The sequence below is a fragment of the Pinus tabuliformis genome, chromosome 2_1 (assembly GCF_031772625.1).
Source record: "Pinus tabuliformis cultivar Carrire ecotype Pingquan chromosome 2_1, CPIR1, whole genome shotgun sequence".
Lineage (NCBI taxonomy): Eukaryota > Viridiplantae > Streptophyta > Pinopsida > Pinales > Pinaceae > Pinus > Pinus tabuliformis.
This window is the reverse complement of record NC_142299.1, coordinates 533,274,674-533,292,334: the sequence shown is the minus strand read 5'-3', so window position 1 is coordinate 533,292,334 and position 17,661 is coordinate 533,274,674. Positions and strand designations below refer to the sequence as shown.

At 38.8% G+C, this 17,661-nt stretch overlaps 1 protein-coding gene across 1 annotated transcript; it reads left to right on the top strand.

Annotated features, from left to right (window-relative positions):
- Window positions 1–1,305: 1,305 nt before the first annotated feature.
- LOC149201367 (uncharacterized) lies at window positions 1,306–1,923 on the top strand. Its single transcript, XM_089401258.1, has one exon. The coding sequence runs from the start codon at window positions 1,306–1,308 to the stop codon at window positions 1,921–1,923; it is 618 nt and encodes a 205-aa protein (XP_089257384.1).
- Window positions 1,924–17,661: the final 15,738 nt, after the last annotated feature.

Sequence of the window (17,661 nt, the reverse complement as noted above, 5' to 3'; positions counted from 1 at the left end):
CAGACCTATCTACCTGGAACTGCAGGATGTCATTGATAAGCCAAAGGCTCCCTTTAAATTTAACTCTACTTGGTTAAGGGATGTTGATTATATGAGGATGGTGGCTGATTTTTGGAAGGCTCACCCACCTGGTACTGAGGGGAACATAGCGAAGGGCTTCACCCATAATATGAAGGAGTTGAAATCCCTTTCCAAAGCATGGGCTCATAGGAAAAGGGAACAGGAAGAGCATCTACTCAGAATAACAGAGGAGGAAATCTTCACCTTTGAGGAGGGCACCGGAGGAATTATTGACTCCCAAGAACAAAAGGATAAAATTGCCTCTCTAATGCATAGGAGGACTCAAATCTTGAAGGACAGAGAAGAGAGTTGGAGGCTACGGAGCCGGGCAATCTGGCTCAAGGAAGGGGATGATAATACCAAATTATACCATAAATATGCTAACGGGAGGAAGGTGATCAATACAATATGGGAGCTTAAAAACGAACAAGGACAATCTATGCAATCCTTTCACGAATTGGCAGCTCTGGCAAACACACATTTCAAAGATATATACAAGGATCCTCCTATTGCTACTCTGGCTGAAGTGATGCGTACTGCCCAGTTTTTCCCCAGATTCGTAGACCAGGAGGCAGAACAAGAACTCACAAGAGAAGTCTCCCTAGATGAGCTCGAAGCAACCCTGAAGTGGCTCAAGAAGGATAAGAGCCCGGGGCCGGATGGATGGACAGTGGATTTTTACATTGCCTTTTTTGAGATCCTAGGGGCATATCTGTTAAGACTCATAGAAGACTGCGAAGACGTGGGAGGATGTCGGAAGGCCTCAACTCCACATTCATAGCTCTCATCCCTAAAGTTGATAAACCCTCCACTTTCGATGATTTTAGGCCCATATCCTTATGTAACTACATCTACAAGATCATTGCTAAAATCATCACCAATTGCCTAAGGCCTGTCTTGTCCTCACACATTTCCCCTGAACAATTTGCCTTCCTACAAAACATACAGATACATGAGGCGGTAGGCACTGCTCAGGAACTCCTTCACTCTGTACAGATCAAAAAATTAAAAGGTATGATTTTGAAAATAGACCTATCCAAAGCCTTCGATAGAGTCAGCTGGCTATACATCCGAATCTTGTTAACTCATTTGGGCTTTCCCTATACCTTCATCAAGTGGATCATGTGCTGTATTACCAATGTTTCTTATAGTGTACTCATCAATGGCTTGACATCCTCCTTTTTCCATGCGGAATGAGGGCTAAGGCAGGGATGCCCTCTATCGCCTCTCCTATTTTTACTCATAATGGAGGGTCTTAGTAGAATCATTGGAGAGGACCACAGGCAAGGGCGAATCATGGGAATCAAAATTACTGATTCTTGCATATTGACCCATTTGCTCTTTGTTGATGATGTCCTCATATTTCTCAATGGAGGTATAGGCGATCTCACATCTCTCCATAATGCATTTGGTACATTCCAAAAGGCCACGGGAATGGTGTTGAATGAAGCAAAATCCACTATCACAGTCACAGGATGCTCCCAATATGAAATCCAATATGCGCTCAGGAGATTCGCCTTCGCTATTCTGCCACTTGAGGAAGGACTGAGGTACCTTGGTTATCGATTAAAGCCACATGGGTACAAAATAGCCGATTGGACATGGCTAATCACCAAGGTAGAAAAACGACTGAACATATGGTACCACAAATACTTGTCCAGAGCAGGTAGGCTGGTTCTAATCAAGGCCATCTTGGAAGCAATGCCTATATACTGGATGACGTTGGCCTGGATTCCTAGAGGAATTTTGGCTCGATTACAAAACATTTGTTGTCAATTCTTATGGAAGGGGAAACAGCCCAGGAGAGTCTTCGCATGGGCCAAATGGGAATCTCTTGCACTACCCAAGCAGTGGGGAGGCTAGGGGATCAAGAGACTGGATATCTTCTCCAAAGCCTTGGCAGCGAAATTAGGTTGGCAACTACTCAATAATCGCAGCTTATGGACGAAGGTGGCTGTCTCTAAATATATAACCCCTTCCAATCCACTTGACTGGATTAGGCAAGCACAAAGGACTACAGCTAACATATCCATCATATGGAAGGCTGTTATAAATGCCATGGGCCTTATACGAAATGGACTGACATGGAGAATCCGGTCTGGAACTCAGGTACGCATAGGGGAAGACCCTTGGGTTGGTTGTGGCAACGCACATAGGTTGTCTGCGAAGCTGAAATCACATCTTGTTGAACAAGGCATCACACACATCTGCCACATTGCTGACAATGCCCATACCACTTTGACTCAACAGGCCTGGAAAATAGGACCCTTACTAAACATCCCTCTGTGCTGGCATCAGGAGTGGCGAGACTACCTAAATGCTTTAACCAAGGCCCACATCAGAATCATAGAAGGGGATGACGAACTTATATGGGCTTCTGCCAAACACGGCTCATATACACCCAAGATAGGATATCTGGTGTTGATGGAACCCTTTAAGCCACAAGTCACTGAGCCTTGGTGGAACCTTATGTGGAAGTTAAAGGCAGCCCCTAGAACGAGGCTTCTTATGTGGTCTATACAGCATAACAAAACCCCGACTGGTGCAAACTTGATGAAGCGTTCTTACTTAGGCCCTTTCTGGTGCTACCTCTGTAAGAATTGCAATGAAGACTCCGACCACCTCTTTCTGAAGTGCCCCATCACACAAGAGCTATGGAACAGCCTACTTACATCGCTCCCCTTAACATGTCGATGGCACGGCAACAATATAAAAGATGCTTGGAACAACTGGTGGAAGGAAGCCACTGGCAAGGAGAGGAATATACCTCTACTCATCTGTTGGGCTATATGGATAGCCAGGAATCGAATTATTTTTTAGCAGAAGGAACCATACTGGCCCTCTATACTATCTAGAATTTTAGCCGACTATCACTCTATCCTAGACGAATGCACACAACAGTGTCATAGGATCATCAAGTTGGAAAACATCAATACCTCCATGCCATGGGCTTACTTCGATGGTTCGACACAGGAGATAGGATGTGGGATGGGAGCCATATTACACTTATCAGAAACCCATTCCTTCAAAATACAAATGGGTTTGGGTAGAGGAACCAATAACTATGTTGAGCTTTTAGCTGCCAAATACCTCATACATTTTTCCTTGAACAAATAGTGCTCGAATCTCCAACTCTTTGGTGACTCAAAAATAGTATGCAACTGGATAAACAAAAAATCTCATTGCAATGCATACTCATTAAGGCATATATTGGATGATACTCACAGACTCATCTCAACTTTTGACTCTTTTGCTTGTCAACACATTTACAGGGAGCGCAACTCAGCTGTCGACCACCTATCCAAGGAAGCAGTGCTCAGGGATGATGATACTTGGATGATACAAGAGGACAAGGACGGTGTTACCTATCAACACTATCATAGGTCGTTCATAGATCCAGAAGCATAACTGAAGACTCAATATGAGTTAGAAATTTTTATTTTGATCATATGTAAATATTTATATATACTTTCACTTGTTTATCACAGAACTATGTCTCTCTGCGAAGAGATCAAAATGTTTTATTTTGCTTTTTTATCAGCTTGCTCCCTGCTTGGAGTACTATAACACTGCTTTTACCTTTTTGGACAGGCTATGCCTTACCATATGCATATGCTCCTGCTTGGAGTACTATAACACTGCTTTTACCTTTTTGGACAGGCTATGCCTTACCATATGCATATGCTCAGCATCTACAAAATGTAATTTTCTCTTTTAATAAAGAAAATTACGACTTTTTCCACGGGAACAAAAAAATTAAAAAATTAATTGTCTATATCATTTAATATAGTTTCATGTAAAGTAATTAAAAGTAAAAAATATGTGAGTAAGATGTTTATTGAGTTAAAAGGCTCATTCTACAACCCAATCTAAAAGGGATGTGTAAGTATGTCCCTGCTCAACTTGAGTTAAAACGAGTCCTCTTAAAATAAAAATAAAATATTCTATAAATAAAAAAACAATAATAATAATAAAAGAAAGAAAAAATAAGTTATGCATGTTTAATTAGTGGTCCATATGACGTAATATAATTTCATGTAAAGTAATTAAAAGTAAAAAAGATGTGAATAATATGTTTAAACCTTGTACTTTTTAAAAATATTTTAATATATTATTTAAAAATCTATGTTCGAATATCACCTTCATATATATTTATATATTAAAAAAAAAATGTTAAAGTAAATATTTTAATGTTATATATAGTAAAATATTATGAATAAAATATTGTAATATGAATTCATATTGACATATAATTAAAAATCTATATCATTCAAAATTATGATTTAAATAATGAAAAATTTTGTACTCAGAATATTTTTTTCCACTCATATTAAATCTCTACTTAAAATTTCTCATGACTAATAAATTAAATAATATATAAATATTATATTTAAACATTTATTAACCATTTAATTTATACAATTATATCAATATAAATACATCTCTAAACATAAACCATAAAGCTCAGTTTTCCTGTAACATGCTGAAGAGGTTTCGAGTTTTTATGTTTTTACAAAACCCTACCCATCAATAATGTGACTAATCCCTAGGTGAAGATATGAGACGAATGTGTATTTACGAACAAACTTTCTGGATTTGTGAATGGCGTGAAAGCTTTGAAGAAAAGTAAGGAAGAGAATGGAAACCATTATGACAGAGTGGATGAAACGTTTCTTTTGGCATTGAAGAACCAATTACTTTTAATAGAAACTATGGGTTACTAAGTCTAGTTCTCGCCATTGTTCAAGTCCTATGTATATAACTATTTCGTTGACATTGAAGAATCAATTATTTATTTTTAATAAAAATTATGAATTTAAGTTTTCATAATTGTTTAGGTTTTATGGTTATAATTTGAGGAAGAAGAGAGACTTATTTTATAGTCTAGTATAAAAAGATGTGTAAATTTGTATAGTGTAATATAAGGGGATGTGTAAGTTTGTGTCTAATATAAAGAGATGTGTAAGTTTGTTTATCTCTCTTTCTAAAATAAAAATTATGTTTTAAATAATTAAAAAAATATAGACTATAATAAAAAAATGAATAGAAACAAAAATATATATGAGTAAGATGTTTAAATCTTATACTTTTCAAAAATATTTCAACAAGAGATTGAGATAAATTATTTGAAGATCTATGTTAACTAATTTATATTGATATCAACTTCATATATATTTATATATAGAAAAAAATTATTAAAATAAAACATTTTAATGTTATATATAGAAAAATATTCCATGTGAGTAATTAATCAAATATTTTAATAAAAATAAATATTAGCATATACCCAAAAATATATCAATAATAAAAAAACATTGTAATTAGAGTGATAAAGTGTCTCCAAGTATAAAATATTTTAATATAAATTAAGTATATATTATATATCATTTAAAAATTTTATGTATATATCATGAAAAAATTTGGTCTTTTATATACTTTATTTACCATTCTAAATTCAACTTAAACAATATCAACAAGAGCTAGCCCCAACCTAGATTCATCATCAAAGAGCTAGCCCCAACCTAGATTCATCACATTCTGAGTGGATTAGTTCATCTAATCAAAGGGCTAGCCCCAACCTATATTCATCCCATTGTGAATGGATTAATCCATCTAATCAAAGAGCTAGCCCAAACCTATATTCATTCCATTATGGATGGATTAATCCATCTCATCAAAAAGCTAGCCCTAACTTGAATTGAGCCCCGTCACAAAAAAAAAATAAAAAATAAAAAACGTTTATGCAATTTATTTAATAAAAAAAAACTAGTCAAAAAAATTAAAAAATTAAAAACTTCCCTCTAATAAAAAAGTTACTAATTTAATAAAAGAGTTAGGTTAGCCCAACCCAAATTAACTTACTCAAAAACAAAAACAAAAAAAGCTTTAATCTAGCCCATCCTAATTCAAGGCACTCACAAAAATATATTGAAAAAAAATAATAAAAAATAAATTGATTATTGAATTGAAAAATTGTAATGATTTCGATCTATCCCTGGCTAGCCCATTGTAAATTCGTATAATATATCTGTTATTACTTAACCATTCTGAAGATAATAAAACATTACAAAAAAATCATTATTTCTTGTGCAACTGGGCAACGCCTAACAAAAAATAGCTTTAATGCAACTACTACCAGTTGAGTTCCTTGAGATAAATTCATATTACAAAGAGGTATGAAACAAGTTACGCACCGATTTCCTTAGGCTTTTGCTCACCGGCTGTCACAGTCTCACGGCGGCTGAAAACCCCTTCCTCCGACGGTGGAGGTTCGTCTCGAAACTGCCTTTTGCCAAAAACAGTGCATTCCCCTCTCGAAATCAGGGCGGAAACTCTTCACTCGACTCGTGAATTGTCCTCAGCGTAGTCTAAACACGGGCCATGTTTCTAAAGAAAAAAAATAGAATTCAGGGTGGGAATTTTTGAAAATACGAGTTATGGTTATCTATCTTCAAGATTTTGAATATTTCTAAAACTGAAACTATTTCTACTATCAAAAATGATTTGAACACTCTAAAATTCTGGCGAATTTCAATTGGCAAAATTCCTAAAAGATATTCACCTTAATTCTTCAAGATCTTTTTGTTTGAGTAATTATCTACTCAAACTATTCTACATTAATATAATACCTTTTTCTACATACATAACACCAATAAAACTACTCACACATCAATTTCAAACACCAAAATTCAACTAAAACTCTTCCATACTTTTTTCTACCTGCAAAACTAAACCAAAACTCCTCAACGCTTCTCTGAAATTAACTAACGGGATAGCAACAGCTCTGCCCACATGCCGGTAGTGCAATGGCATAACCCGTTGAGCTCCAGTTCTCCAGAACTTGCTGCAGACCACAAAAAAGGGTTTCCAGTTTATCTGTTTTTACAAGAACCTGCCCATTAGTGATGTGAATAATGCCTATGCCGAAGATAATGTACTACTTTCTACATGCATGTTTGAAGTGAGACTTCTCTGCTTCTCTAAAATTAACTAACCGGCACTGAGACTCTTCCATACCTCTCTAAAATTAACTAACGGTAGAATTATAATATTGCGACCAGTAGTGCAATGGCTTTAACCGTTGAGCTACAGTTCCCTAAAACATGCAAGAAAAAAGCGTTTCCGGTGCTTTTATAAAACCCTACCGATTAGTAATGTAAATAATCCCTACTCCGAAGATCATGTAGTATTTTTTACATGCATGGTGAACTGAGACTCTTCTTACTTGAATTTTTTAATTAACCGGCGTTAAGTTTTAATTATATAAAAACTTACAGATGATTTATATTTAATAATTTCTTCATCGAGTTGAGAAGCTTATTTACAACCCAATGTAAAAGTCATGTATAAATATCTGCGTGTTTAACTGAGAGCTAACACTCGTAATTAATAAATAAAAAAAAAAAAAAATATATATATATATATATATATTATGCATATTTAAATAATTATCTATATTATTTAATATAGTTTTATGTAAAGTTAATTAAAAATAATAATAAAATATGTGAGTAAGATGTCTATTAAGTCAAGAGGCTCATTTTACAACCAATGTGAAAGTGATGTGTAATTATGTTTGTGCTCAACTTGAATTAAAACTAGTCCTCTTTAAATAAAAAAAACAATATCTGCTATAAAAAAATTATGCATGTTTAATTAGTTGTCTATATGACTTAATATAATTTCATGTTAAATAATTAAAAGTAAAAAAAAAAAATGTGAGTAACATGTTTAAACTTTATACTTTTAAAAATATTTAAATAAATTATTTGAAAAGCATGTGTTTCCTGGTAAGAGGTCACAGGAGGAGGGTAGAGTATGTATGTCTTAATAGACTTAGCAATCAAATCGTTGCACGAATATGTGTCCTTTGTCCCACAAACAAAGGGGTCTCATACACCAATTTGGTGTTTGGCTTGGTCGTGACCTTAAAATTGGATAATAATAATAATAATAATAATATATGAATATCAACTTCATATATATTTATATTATGAAAAAATTATTTTAATATGAATTCATATTGACATATACTTAAAAATATATATCATTCAAGATTATAATTTAAACAATGAAAAAAATTTGCACACAAAAAAATTGATAATTTTGGGAAGAACAGAGTTTTATTCACCCTAGAGGCTTATTCTACTGTGTAATATAAGGGTGTGATATCCCCTGTTAATGTCAACATTTTTTTTACTGCAAGTAAAACAAACAGGAACTGATTTAAGTTTATATAACTAGAAATTATGTTTTAATTGATTAAAAGAAATTTAGTGTTGGAAATATGTTAAAGAAAGAAACTGTTATAATTCATGAGAAATATCTGCCAAAAGGGTGATGGAAATTAGTTCTCAAGAAACACTTGGTTGGGCCCTTACCCAACCCTAACTGCTCCTATGAAAAATCCATCCCTAAAAGATCAAGAGGATGGGAGGCATGGGCATCTGCGATCAAGGGAATGGAGGAGTAAGAAAGGAGAATTATGTGTTGTAGAGACAGACAGACAAGCAATGGATAAGTTTGGTTAAGGCCAGATATCCGTTATTGTTCAAGACTGAATTTTTTCTTGAATAAATTTGTTAGGGTCCCACCCTAACCCCCTTATTTATGTAATGGGATCACGTCATAGTCAAGAGTCAATAAAGCCCATATTAATAATTGTAAGTGGTTAATCCGCAATTAATGACGGAACCACAGTTAGTTGCAAATGGGTCGTAGTATTAGATAGATGGTATTAATAAAACCCATGATATTGGTCTGTGGTATTGCATGTATGAGTCATATATATCCCTGCAAGGAGCATCGTGTCTTATTTTGTAATCGAGCTCTTCTCTATTCGAGGTTGACCCCTTGAAGAGGCAAGTGAACATTACTCTCTGAATAATAAAATCATTGCTATTCTGTGTTCTGGGTATCTTTTCTTCACATATTCTGTATTTGGGTATCATTTTGCAGGTTAAGAACATAACAAGTGGTATCAGAGCACTTTCCAGGGCCGATGGGATCTCCATTTCTTAGCAAAAAAAAAAATTGGCTAAAGACATGTTCCGGCGTCTTTAAACCACAGGATCTGTCGTTGAGCGCATAAACCTGCGGATTTGGGGAGGCATGCACGCAGGAAATACAAGAGGTGGTCACGTCTGTTGGACTCCCTTGTAACTCCTATGGGTACCCCTTCGAGTAGTAGCGCATTAGACAGAACCGCGCACGGACTGTCTTCCACGTACCCTCTGAGTATATCGGAAGCCCCCTAGGCTCCCTTGAAACCTCGCCATAGATAAACCGTCGGTCGTCTTGCGACTACAGTACACCGAGAACAGCACTCGGAGAGATTACTCGCCCGTACGATAGGGTTGTCGGGTTGTACTGCTAAGGGTACGATCGATCCTCCTTGGTTAGAGCCCTAAAACATTGGGCCGAGTACTACTGCCAGACCCTTATGCATATTGCGATCTGTAGCACCTGACACTCCTCAAGACCATAGTTCCCTTTTCTATCGGGGGATCACACATCATCTCTTCCAGATCCGCTTGTGCAAAGGGGTGCAGCAGTAGCAGACATCAGTCCTGCAGTCTCGAGTTCGCAGATCAGCCATTCCGATCTATTAGATCCATCAGATCCGCAAAAGCAGTCTGTTCCACCGCCCAGAGCTATCAGATATGCCATTCAGATCTCTCAGATCCACTAGATCGGAGTCGTTGTGAAGGGTTCCTATACCGGGGTATAATTTTCGCAGGACTTTTGGCCGCATTGACATTTTGAGGATTTGGCGACTGCAGTATTGATAAGGAAGGAGTAAAACTCCGTTAGGAGTTTTCAGAATTATTGGTGATCTAGCCCATCAGAATCAGGATGACGAGCTGAGCACGGTGGTACCATTCACTTCTTAGTGGAATTTTTTTTTAGGCGGTCCCAATTTTAAAAAAAATCAGGTTGGTGTATGGTAGAAACTAGAGCTCAAGCGATGGCCAATGAAAGGATGGACAAACTTGAAGAATCAGTGCAAACCCTCCACATTCAGCTTAGTGGACTATGTAGCACGATCGAGAAAATAATCCCGAAGGGCAAGGATCAAGCCCACGAGGAGGAGTATAATGGCAATGGACACAATGAGGGTGAGTCTAGCCACTCTCCTCACGTCTGGCACACCCACCAACAACCCAGTCAGCGACCTCCCAAGTTGGATATGCATAAATTTGACGGTTCTCACCCGTCGGCATGGATAGCACAAATGGAGCAGTATTTCAAACTGAATCACATCTTAGATGATGAGACTCAGCTTATGTTGGGGAGCATGTACTTGGACAATGAAAGGTGGCAATGGTGGGAATGGCATCAACGTTGCACTGGACCTTTTAGGACTTGGACCAAATTCACCAAAGCTCTTCAAGACCACTTTGACCAGGAATCATCTTTTTTGGGTCGTCTTACTAAGCTCCGACAGACTGGTACAGTGGATGAATATATTACAGCTTTTGAAGCCTTAGCCTTCTGCACTTGGGGTCTCTCAGATGTGTTCTACACGGAATGTTTTATCAGCGGTCTTAAAGAAGCCATCAAAGCTCAAGTCCTACTGCACCACCCTCCCACATGGACGGAGGCTTGCAAGGTAGCTCGTAACGTGGAACGTGCATTAGCAGCCCAATATAGTCGCCCAAATTTCTCCGCTAAAGGTCGCCCCCCACAGGCTCACAACACGACTCAAACACTTAAGGTCCAAAAGGTGTCCCCTGCGGAAATGGCCGACAGAAGAAAGCAAGAACTATGTTACTACTGTGATGAAAAATACTCCCCAGTTCATAAATGCAAGGAGCCCAAATTTTTTCAAATTGATGCCACTGGCTACAGCTCAACAGAGGAAGATCCACCACTTGAGGAACATGAGCCCTTAGAAGAAGACAACCAAAAGGACAATGTCTCTGACGAACCAGTTATTTCGTTGCATGCTTTGGCAGGGATTTCTTCCCCTCAAACTCTCAAAATCAGAGGTTTTATTAAACATCACCCAGTAGTAGTCTTGATTGATAGTGGAAGTACACATAATTTCATCCATCAAAAAGTCGCAAAAGCAGTGCATTGTTTTGTACGAGCAGTTTCTAACTTCCAAGTTCAAATTACGGATGGAGGCACAATGAAATGTGAAGGCCGCTGTGAAAATGTCAAACTTCAAATGGGGGATTATCAATTGAAAACCCACATGTTTGCCATACACATGGGGGGTTGCGACATTGTCCTCGGCGCTAAATGGCTCCGCACTCTTAGGCCAATCACAATGGATTTCCAGGAGTTATATATGAGTTTTAAGCAGAACAACTACACACATACCCTCTGTGGACTCCAGGCGGGAGCCCCCTCTATCATCAGCTCGCATAGGATGGAAAAATTGTTAAAAAAGGGCAATCATGGAGTTGTAGCTCAATTTAATGCCATCCAGGCAGTCGAAACCAATCCTCTGCCAATTCATCCTGAGATGCAACAAATTTTAAATAACCATCTACTGGTCTTTGACAAGCCTCATGAGCTTCCACCCTCACAAGGGGAACATGATCATAGCATCACCTTGGTTCCAGGGGCCCAACCCCCAAATGTTCGCCCATACAGATATCTGTTCACCCAAAAGAATGAAATAGAAAAAATCATCAAGGAACTTTTGGAAGCAGGTTTCATTCGTCCCAGCATTAGTCCTTATTCATCCCCAGTGGTCATGGTGCTCAAGAAAGATGGGGAGTGGCGGATGTGTCCCGACTTCAGGGCCCTCAATAAGTTGACAGTCAAAGATAAATTTCTCATCCCGGTGGTTGATGATTTGCTGGATGAACTCAATGGGGCTCAATTCTTCACTAAGCTGGATCTTCGCTTAGGCTACCACCAAATTCGCATGAAGGAAGTTGACATTCCCAAGACTACTTTCAGAACTCATGAAGGCCATTATGAATTCCTGGTCATGCCATTTGGTCTTTGTAATTCCCCCTCTACTTTTCAGAGCCTTATGAACCACATTCTCAAACCATATCTCAGGAAATTTGTCCTTGTCTTCTTCGATGACATCCTCATCTATAGTTGCACTTGGGCCACACATCTTGAGCATGTAGATCTACTCTTGCAACTGCTCCGCAAGCATAAATTATTTGTTAAGATGTCCAAGTGTTCCTTTGGCATGGCAGAAGTAGAGTATTTGGGCCACATTTTGGGGCGTGATGGTGTCAAGGTGGACCCCAAAAAGATCCAGGCAATGCAGGAATGGCCTCAACCTAAGACCTTGAAGAGCTTGAGAGGATTTTTGGGTCTCACGGGCTATTATCGTAAATTTGTCTGCAACTAAGGTCGCATAGCGAAGCCCCTCACCCAACTCCTAAAGAAAATTTCATTCTTCTGGAATGAGGAAGCACAACAAGCCTTTACAGCTCTAAAAAATGCCATGTGTTCCACTCCAGTCTTAGCACTACCTGACTTCACCAAATCTTTTGTCATTGAATGTGATGCTTCGGGTACAGGTATTGGGGCGGTCTTAATGCAGGAAGGGCAACCGTTGGCCTTCATAAGCCAACAACTAAGTGGGAGGAATCTGGGTCAATCTACCTACGAGAAGGAAATGATGGCCATCTTACATGCAGTCGAGACCTGGCGACCTTACTTATTGGGGTGACGTTTCCAAATCCACACATATCATCACAGTCTTAAATATTTTTTGGAGCAACGCCTATCCTCCCCACAACAAAATAAATGGCTCGCCAAAATGCTGGGATATGATTATGAGATCATTTACAAGAAAGGGAAAGACAATAGTGTAGCAGATGCATTATCTCACCAATTTGAGGAGGAAATTACTCTGCTAGCAATTTCCCTCCCCATTCTAGAATGGATTGAAGAGGCTCGCAGGGAATGGTTTTCACACCCCGGGCTCTCCCAACTCATTTCTCAATTATAGGTAGATCCAAATTCCACCAAGGGCTACTCGTGGCAGGATGATATTCTTCGCTACAAGGACCGAGTCGTAATATCACCAACATCCACCCTCAAAAGTCGCGTTTTGGCATAATTGCACTCATCTCCCATTGCAGGACATTCGGGCTTTCAAAAGACGTATGCTCGCACCAGAAGATCATTTTTTTGGACAGGCATGAAAAATGTCATCCTTACTTTCGTAGCAGAATGCGATGTCTGTCAACGCCACAAAGGGGAAACTGTCAACACACCAGGCACATTACAACCATTTCCCATTCTGGCATCAATTTGGACAGAGGTTTCTATGGATTTCATTACAGGTCTTCCAAAGTCAGGGAACAAGTCAGTCATCATGGTGGTTGTGGACCGACTATCGAAGTATGCTCATTTCTGCGCCCTACCCCACCCGTTTACACCAACTTTGGTCGCTCAATCTTTCATGGATCAGATCTTCAAATTGCATGGCATGCCCACTTCTATTGCGTCCGACCGTGACCCGATCTTCACCAGTAATTTTTGGCAGGAACTCTTCAGGATACAAAGCACTCAACTAAAACTCAGTACTTCCTATCATCCGCAAATAGATGGTCAAACCGAAGCCATCAACAAATGTCTAGAAACCTACCTTAGGTGTTTCACTTCAGAAAAGCAACACCTTTGGGTACAGTGGTTACCTCTGGCTGAATGGTGGTATAACACCAACTATCATGCCACCACCAAAATGACTCCCTATGAAGCAATATATGGTCAACTCCCGCCTTCACCTACTTCGTATCTCAAGGGGTGCTCAAAAGTACAAGCAGTGGATCAACTCCTAAAACACTGCGCAACCATGCTCTCCCATCTTCGAGAGAATCTTCATCAAGCTCAGAACCGCATGAAGCAACAAGTAGACCAGCATCGCTCCGAGCGCCAATTTGAAGAAGGGGATCAGGTCTTTTTACAGCTACAACCATATAAGCAAACATCACTCAAAGACAAGGGGTGTTAGAAACTATCTCCCAAATTCTATGGACCATATCAAGTACTTCAGTGCATTGGAGAAGTGGCTTACAAGTTGGCCTTGCCACCCACTGCAAAAATCCTTCCAGTTTTCCATGTCTCATGCCTCAAGAAAGTGATTGGGAACAATTGCAGAATTCAGACTAGTCTACCTGAATTGGATGAAGAAGGGTCCATCTGGCTTCAACCTGAACAGGTCTTAAACACGCGAGACAAGCAACTGCGCGGCCGCATGATTAAGGAAGTCCTCGTCAAATGGAAAGACACCTCTCTGGAAGATGCAACTTGGGAACCAGCCACTATTCTTCAGCAGTTTCCGCAGCTTCAGCCTTGAGGACAAGGCTAGTCTTAAGGGGGAGGGCATGTTAGGGTCCCACCCTAATCCCCTTATTTATGTAATGGGATCACGTCATAGTCAAGAGTCAATAAAGCCCATATTAATAATTGTAAGTGGTTAATCCACAATTAATGAAAGAACCACAGTTAGTTGCAAATGGGTCGTAGTATTAGATAGATGGTATTAATAAAACCCACGGTATTGGTCTATGGTATTGCATGTATGAGTCATATATAAAGGATAGAGACTCCCTGCGAGGAGCATCATGTCTTATTTTTTAATCGAGCTCAGCTCTATTGGAGGTTGCCCCCACAAAGAGGCAAGTGAACATTACTCTCTGAATAATAAAATCATTGCTATTCTGTGTTCTGGGTATCTTTTCTTCGCATATTCTGTATTTGGGTATCATTTTGCAGGTTAAGAGCATAACAAAATTACCCAGGTTCGGGTAGCTCCTGGGGAGACTGAAGGCGCTGGAGCGCAAGTCTCAAGGTTGGGAGGATAAACAAGTTAAAAGGTTATAAGCGGTTCAACAAACCAGATAGTTTATATCTAGAATATCTTGCTTAATTATTATTCACAGTAATTTTTAGAGAACATAATTCTAAATTTGTAATATAGTTACGAATAGTAATTAAAGATGATGTTATCACTATGAATGTATGTACTGAAACCCTTTAAGTTCAGAAGTTTGCAATATGAGACAGAATTTCAGAAAACTTAAGAGACAACATTGTGTTCCTTATTTAGAAGAATTCTCTTATAGCAGCATAAATAATAATGGCACAATACAAGTAGGAAAGGAAACATTAATAGAGTATCTAAGTACAAGTTCGAGCAGTGTTCAAAGTTGTAACTTAAACGAATAGCAATAAAAAGAATAGCGCCTACGTTTCTTTAAATACCAGAGAACCTTTTTATTATTGAAACAAATACACAACCCTACTCTAATTAGGTGGAATCCCCAAGTCTGGGTACTAATAAACTAACCTGAAACTAGTACTTTAGTAGGGAAGTAGAAAATTTTAAGAAATATAGCCGCAAGGATTGCAGTTATCCACGAAAGGAAAATCTTAAACATGAAAACCATTAGCAAAAGAAATAACTTGTGAGAATGAATACATCTATACCAGAAAGCGAAGAAACAGAGTATTAAAATATCAGAGAGCGAAAGAATTGCTTAAGGCTTTCTTCCAGTACAGATAACAAGTAAATGAGTCTACAGGACTTGCATAAACAGTAACAGTAAAATATTCATCGACCAAAGATAGAAACCATCCTCAAGATTTGTAGTTCAGGAGGAAAAACTACCCAAAAGTATATAACCGAAACTCAGGCTGAGCTGGCTTAAAAACATGAAAACCAGTTTGATTGCAGTGGTCACCACAAAATTAAAGAATGGTTATAATACTTTTGAAAGGAGCAGGGACTTCAGGGCCATCTCTCATAAAACTAAATACATCGCCTCAATGGCTAGAGACACGGGGTCTCATTAACATAGAAAACGAGTAAACGAGCTTAATCTAGCTAAAACCCAAAAGTTCAAAGCTAGAACAAAACCTCTGCTCTACTAAATTATACATGTGACACAAAATTCATAAGACTAGGGCAAGCCCTTCTTTTCTTGTAAGATATACAGAACCACGATCATAGTTGTTGAAGACCAAACGAAGTTTTTGGAGTTTTGACAGTCGAAGCCAGGCCACCTGAAGCTGTGCCTACAAACCCTATCAAATGAGGCTAGTTAGAAACCTTGGCGACTGAATCAAACAAAAAACACTGCAGTACAAATTAACGATGCCCTTAGGATCGACTTAACTTACCCGGGGTGTCGCATAACACCTCCAGCACCCCTGTAGCAGCGCCCAAATCCATAGCAGCACACTGTGGTCAAGAAGGAAAGACAATCAAGCAGCGAAAGGCCTTCCAGAGCAGCGGCACAGATGAAATGACAGAGGTTAGGTTCAGAGTTTTACCAGGGAGAAACCCTCCATGCGAGAAAAGGAGTTGAAACCCTCCATCGAAAACAAAACAACAATAAAGACCTTTCTCGTGCTCGACCAAGCATAACACTGCCAGCAGCAGCCTCCACCGTCTGATTCAATGTGGCAAGGAGATCCCTCGATGGGGTACAGACCACGAAGCAGCAAGGGACAGTTGTTCGTCATGGAGAAGCATCCTGAGATGGTCGTCCCCTTGTCCTAGCAAGTGGCCTTCATATATTAAAGTCCACCATAAAAATGTACCATCCCACATCAGATCTAGCCTGAGAATATTTATGACAGTACTCTGATACGTGGAGTGAGGGTTTGTATGGTTGGGATAGTCGACTATGCAGTTGACAAATCCTTTAATAAAATGTAAACCTTGAAAATCATGAATCCGTTCACAAATTAATGGTTGTAAAGACATTCTGCCACTATCATGTCAGCCCCAATTATGTGGTAATGATAGTTAATTATAGTGCTTATTATAGTTAATCAATGTTGTTTATGATAAGTCAAATACATTTAGCAATTATAGTTATGTTGAGAATTGTAATCATTTTCAAATTTTTTTTTACATGGAGACATTACATATGGTATCAAAGCGCACAGGTTGTAAAACTAAGACCTCCAGGTAATAAATAACAAGTTTTTTCGTATGCACGTAGGAAGCAGGAACAGTCGGCATGAGAAGGATAGGGAACCTACCATCCAGATCTGCAATAGGAACAAGAGCCCCGCCATTTCAAGAGGGCAATCCTGAAGTATGGGTCCAGCTGGGTGACGAACCCCGGGACACCAGTACAGACATTAGAGTGACAATACAAGAGCTAAGGATGAAATGGCCCGTTTACGGGTAGATAATGAAAGATTGATGTTGGAACAAGAAAATATTATAAAAGGTTTATCTGATAGACAAAATAATCGACCACTAGTTCCCAGCCCTGAACATAGAAATATATCAGGGGAGCAAGAATTCCGGACAAAAGATGGGGAAACTGGGGGTGGTGAGGAAAATCGTGAAGAAGAGTCCGCTAATGTGTCCAACCACCGAACCCAGAAAAAATAGAAAGTGGAACTTCAGGGGGAGTTTCAAAAGATAAATCCCCCACTTTTTTATGGAGAGCAGGAAGAAGCGGCAGAAGCATGACTCATAAATATGAACAAATACTTCCAGTTGTACGAATATGACCATAACTTGAAGGCTCGTTTGGCCATTTTCCAACTACAAGGAAATGCCACACTATGTGGGAGGAAGGAAAGACTGTTCGTGGAATGGATGAACAAAGTATAACATGGGAAAAATTCCAAATATATTTTAAAGAAAAT

What these genes read in the sequence shown, in the direction of transcription:
- LOC149201367 (XM_089401258.1), top strand. Translation starts at nt 1,306, where the DNA reads ATGGAGGGTCTTAGTAGAATCATTGGAGAGGACCACAGGCAAGGGCGA.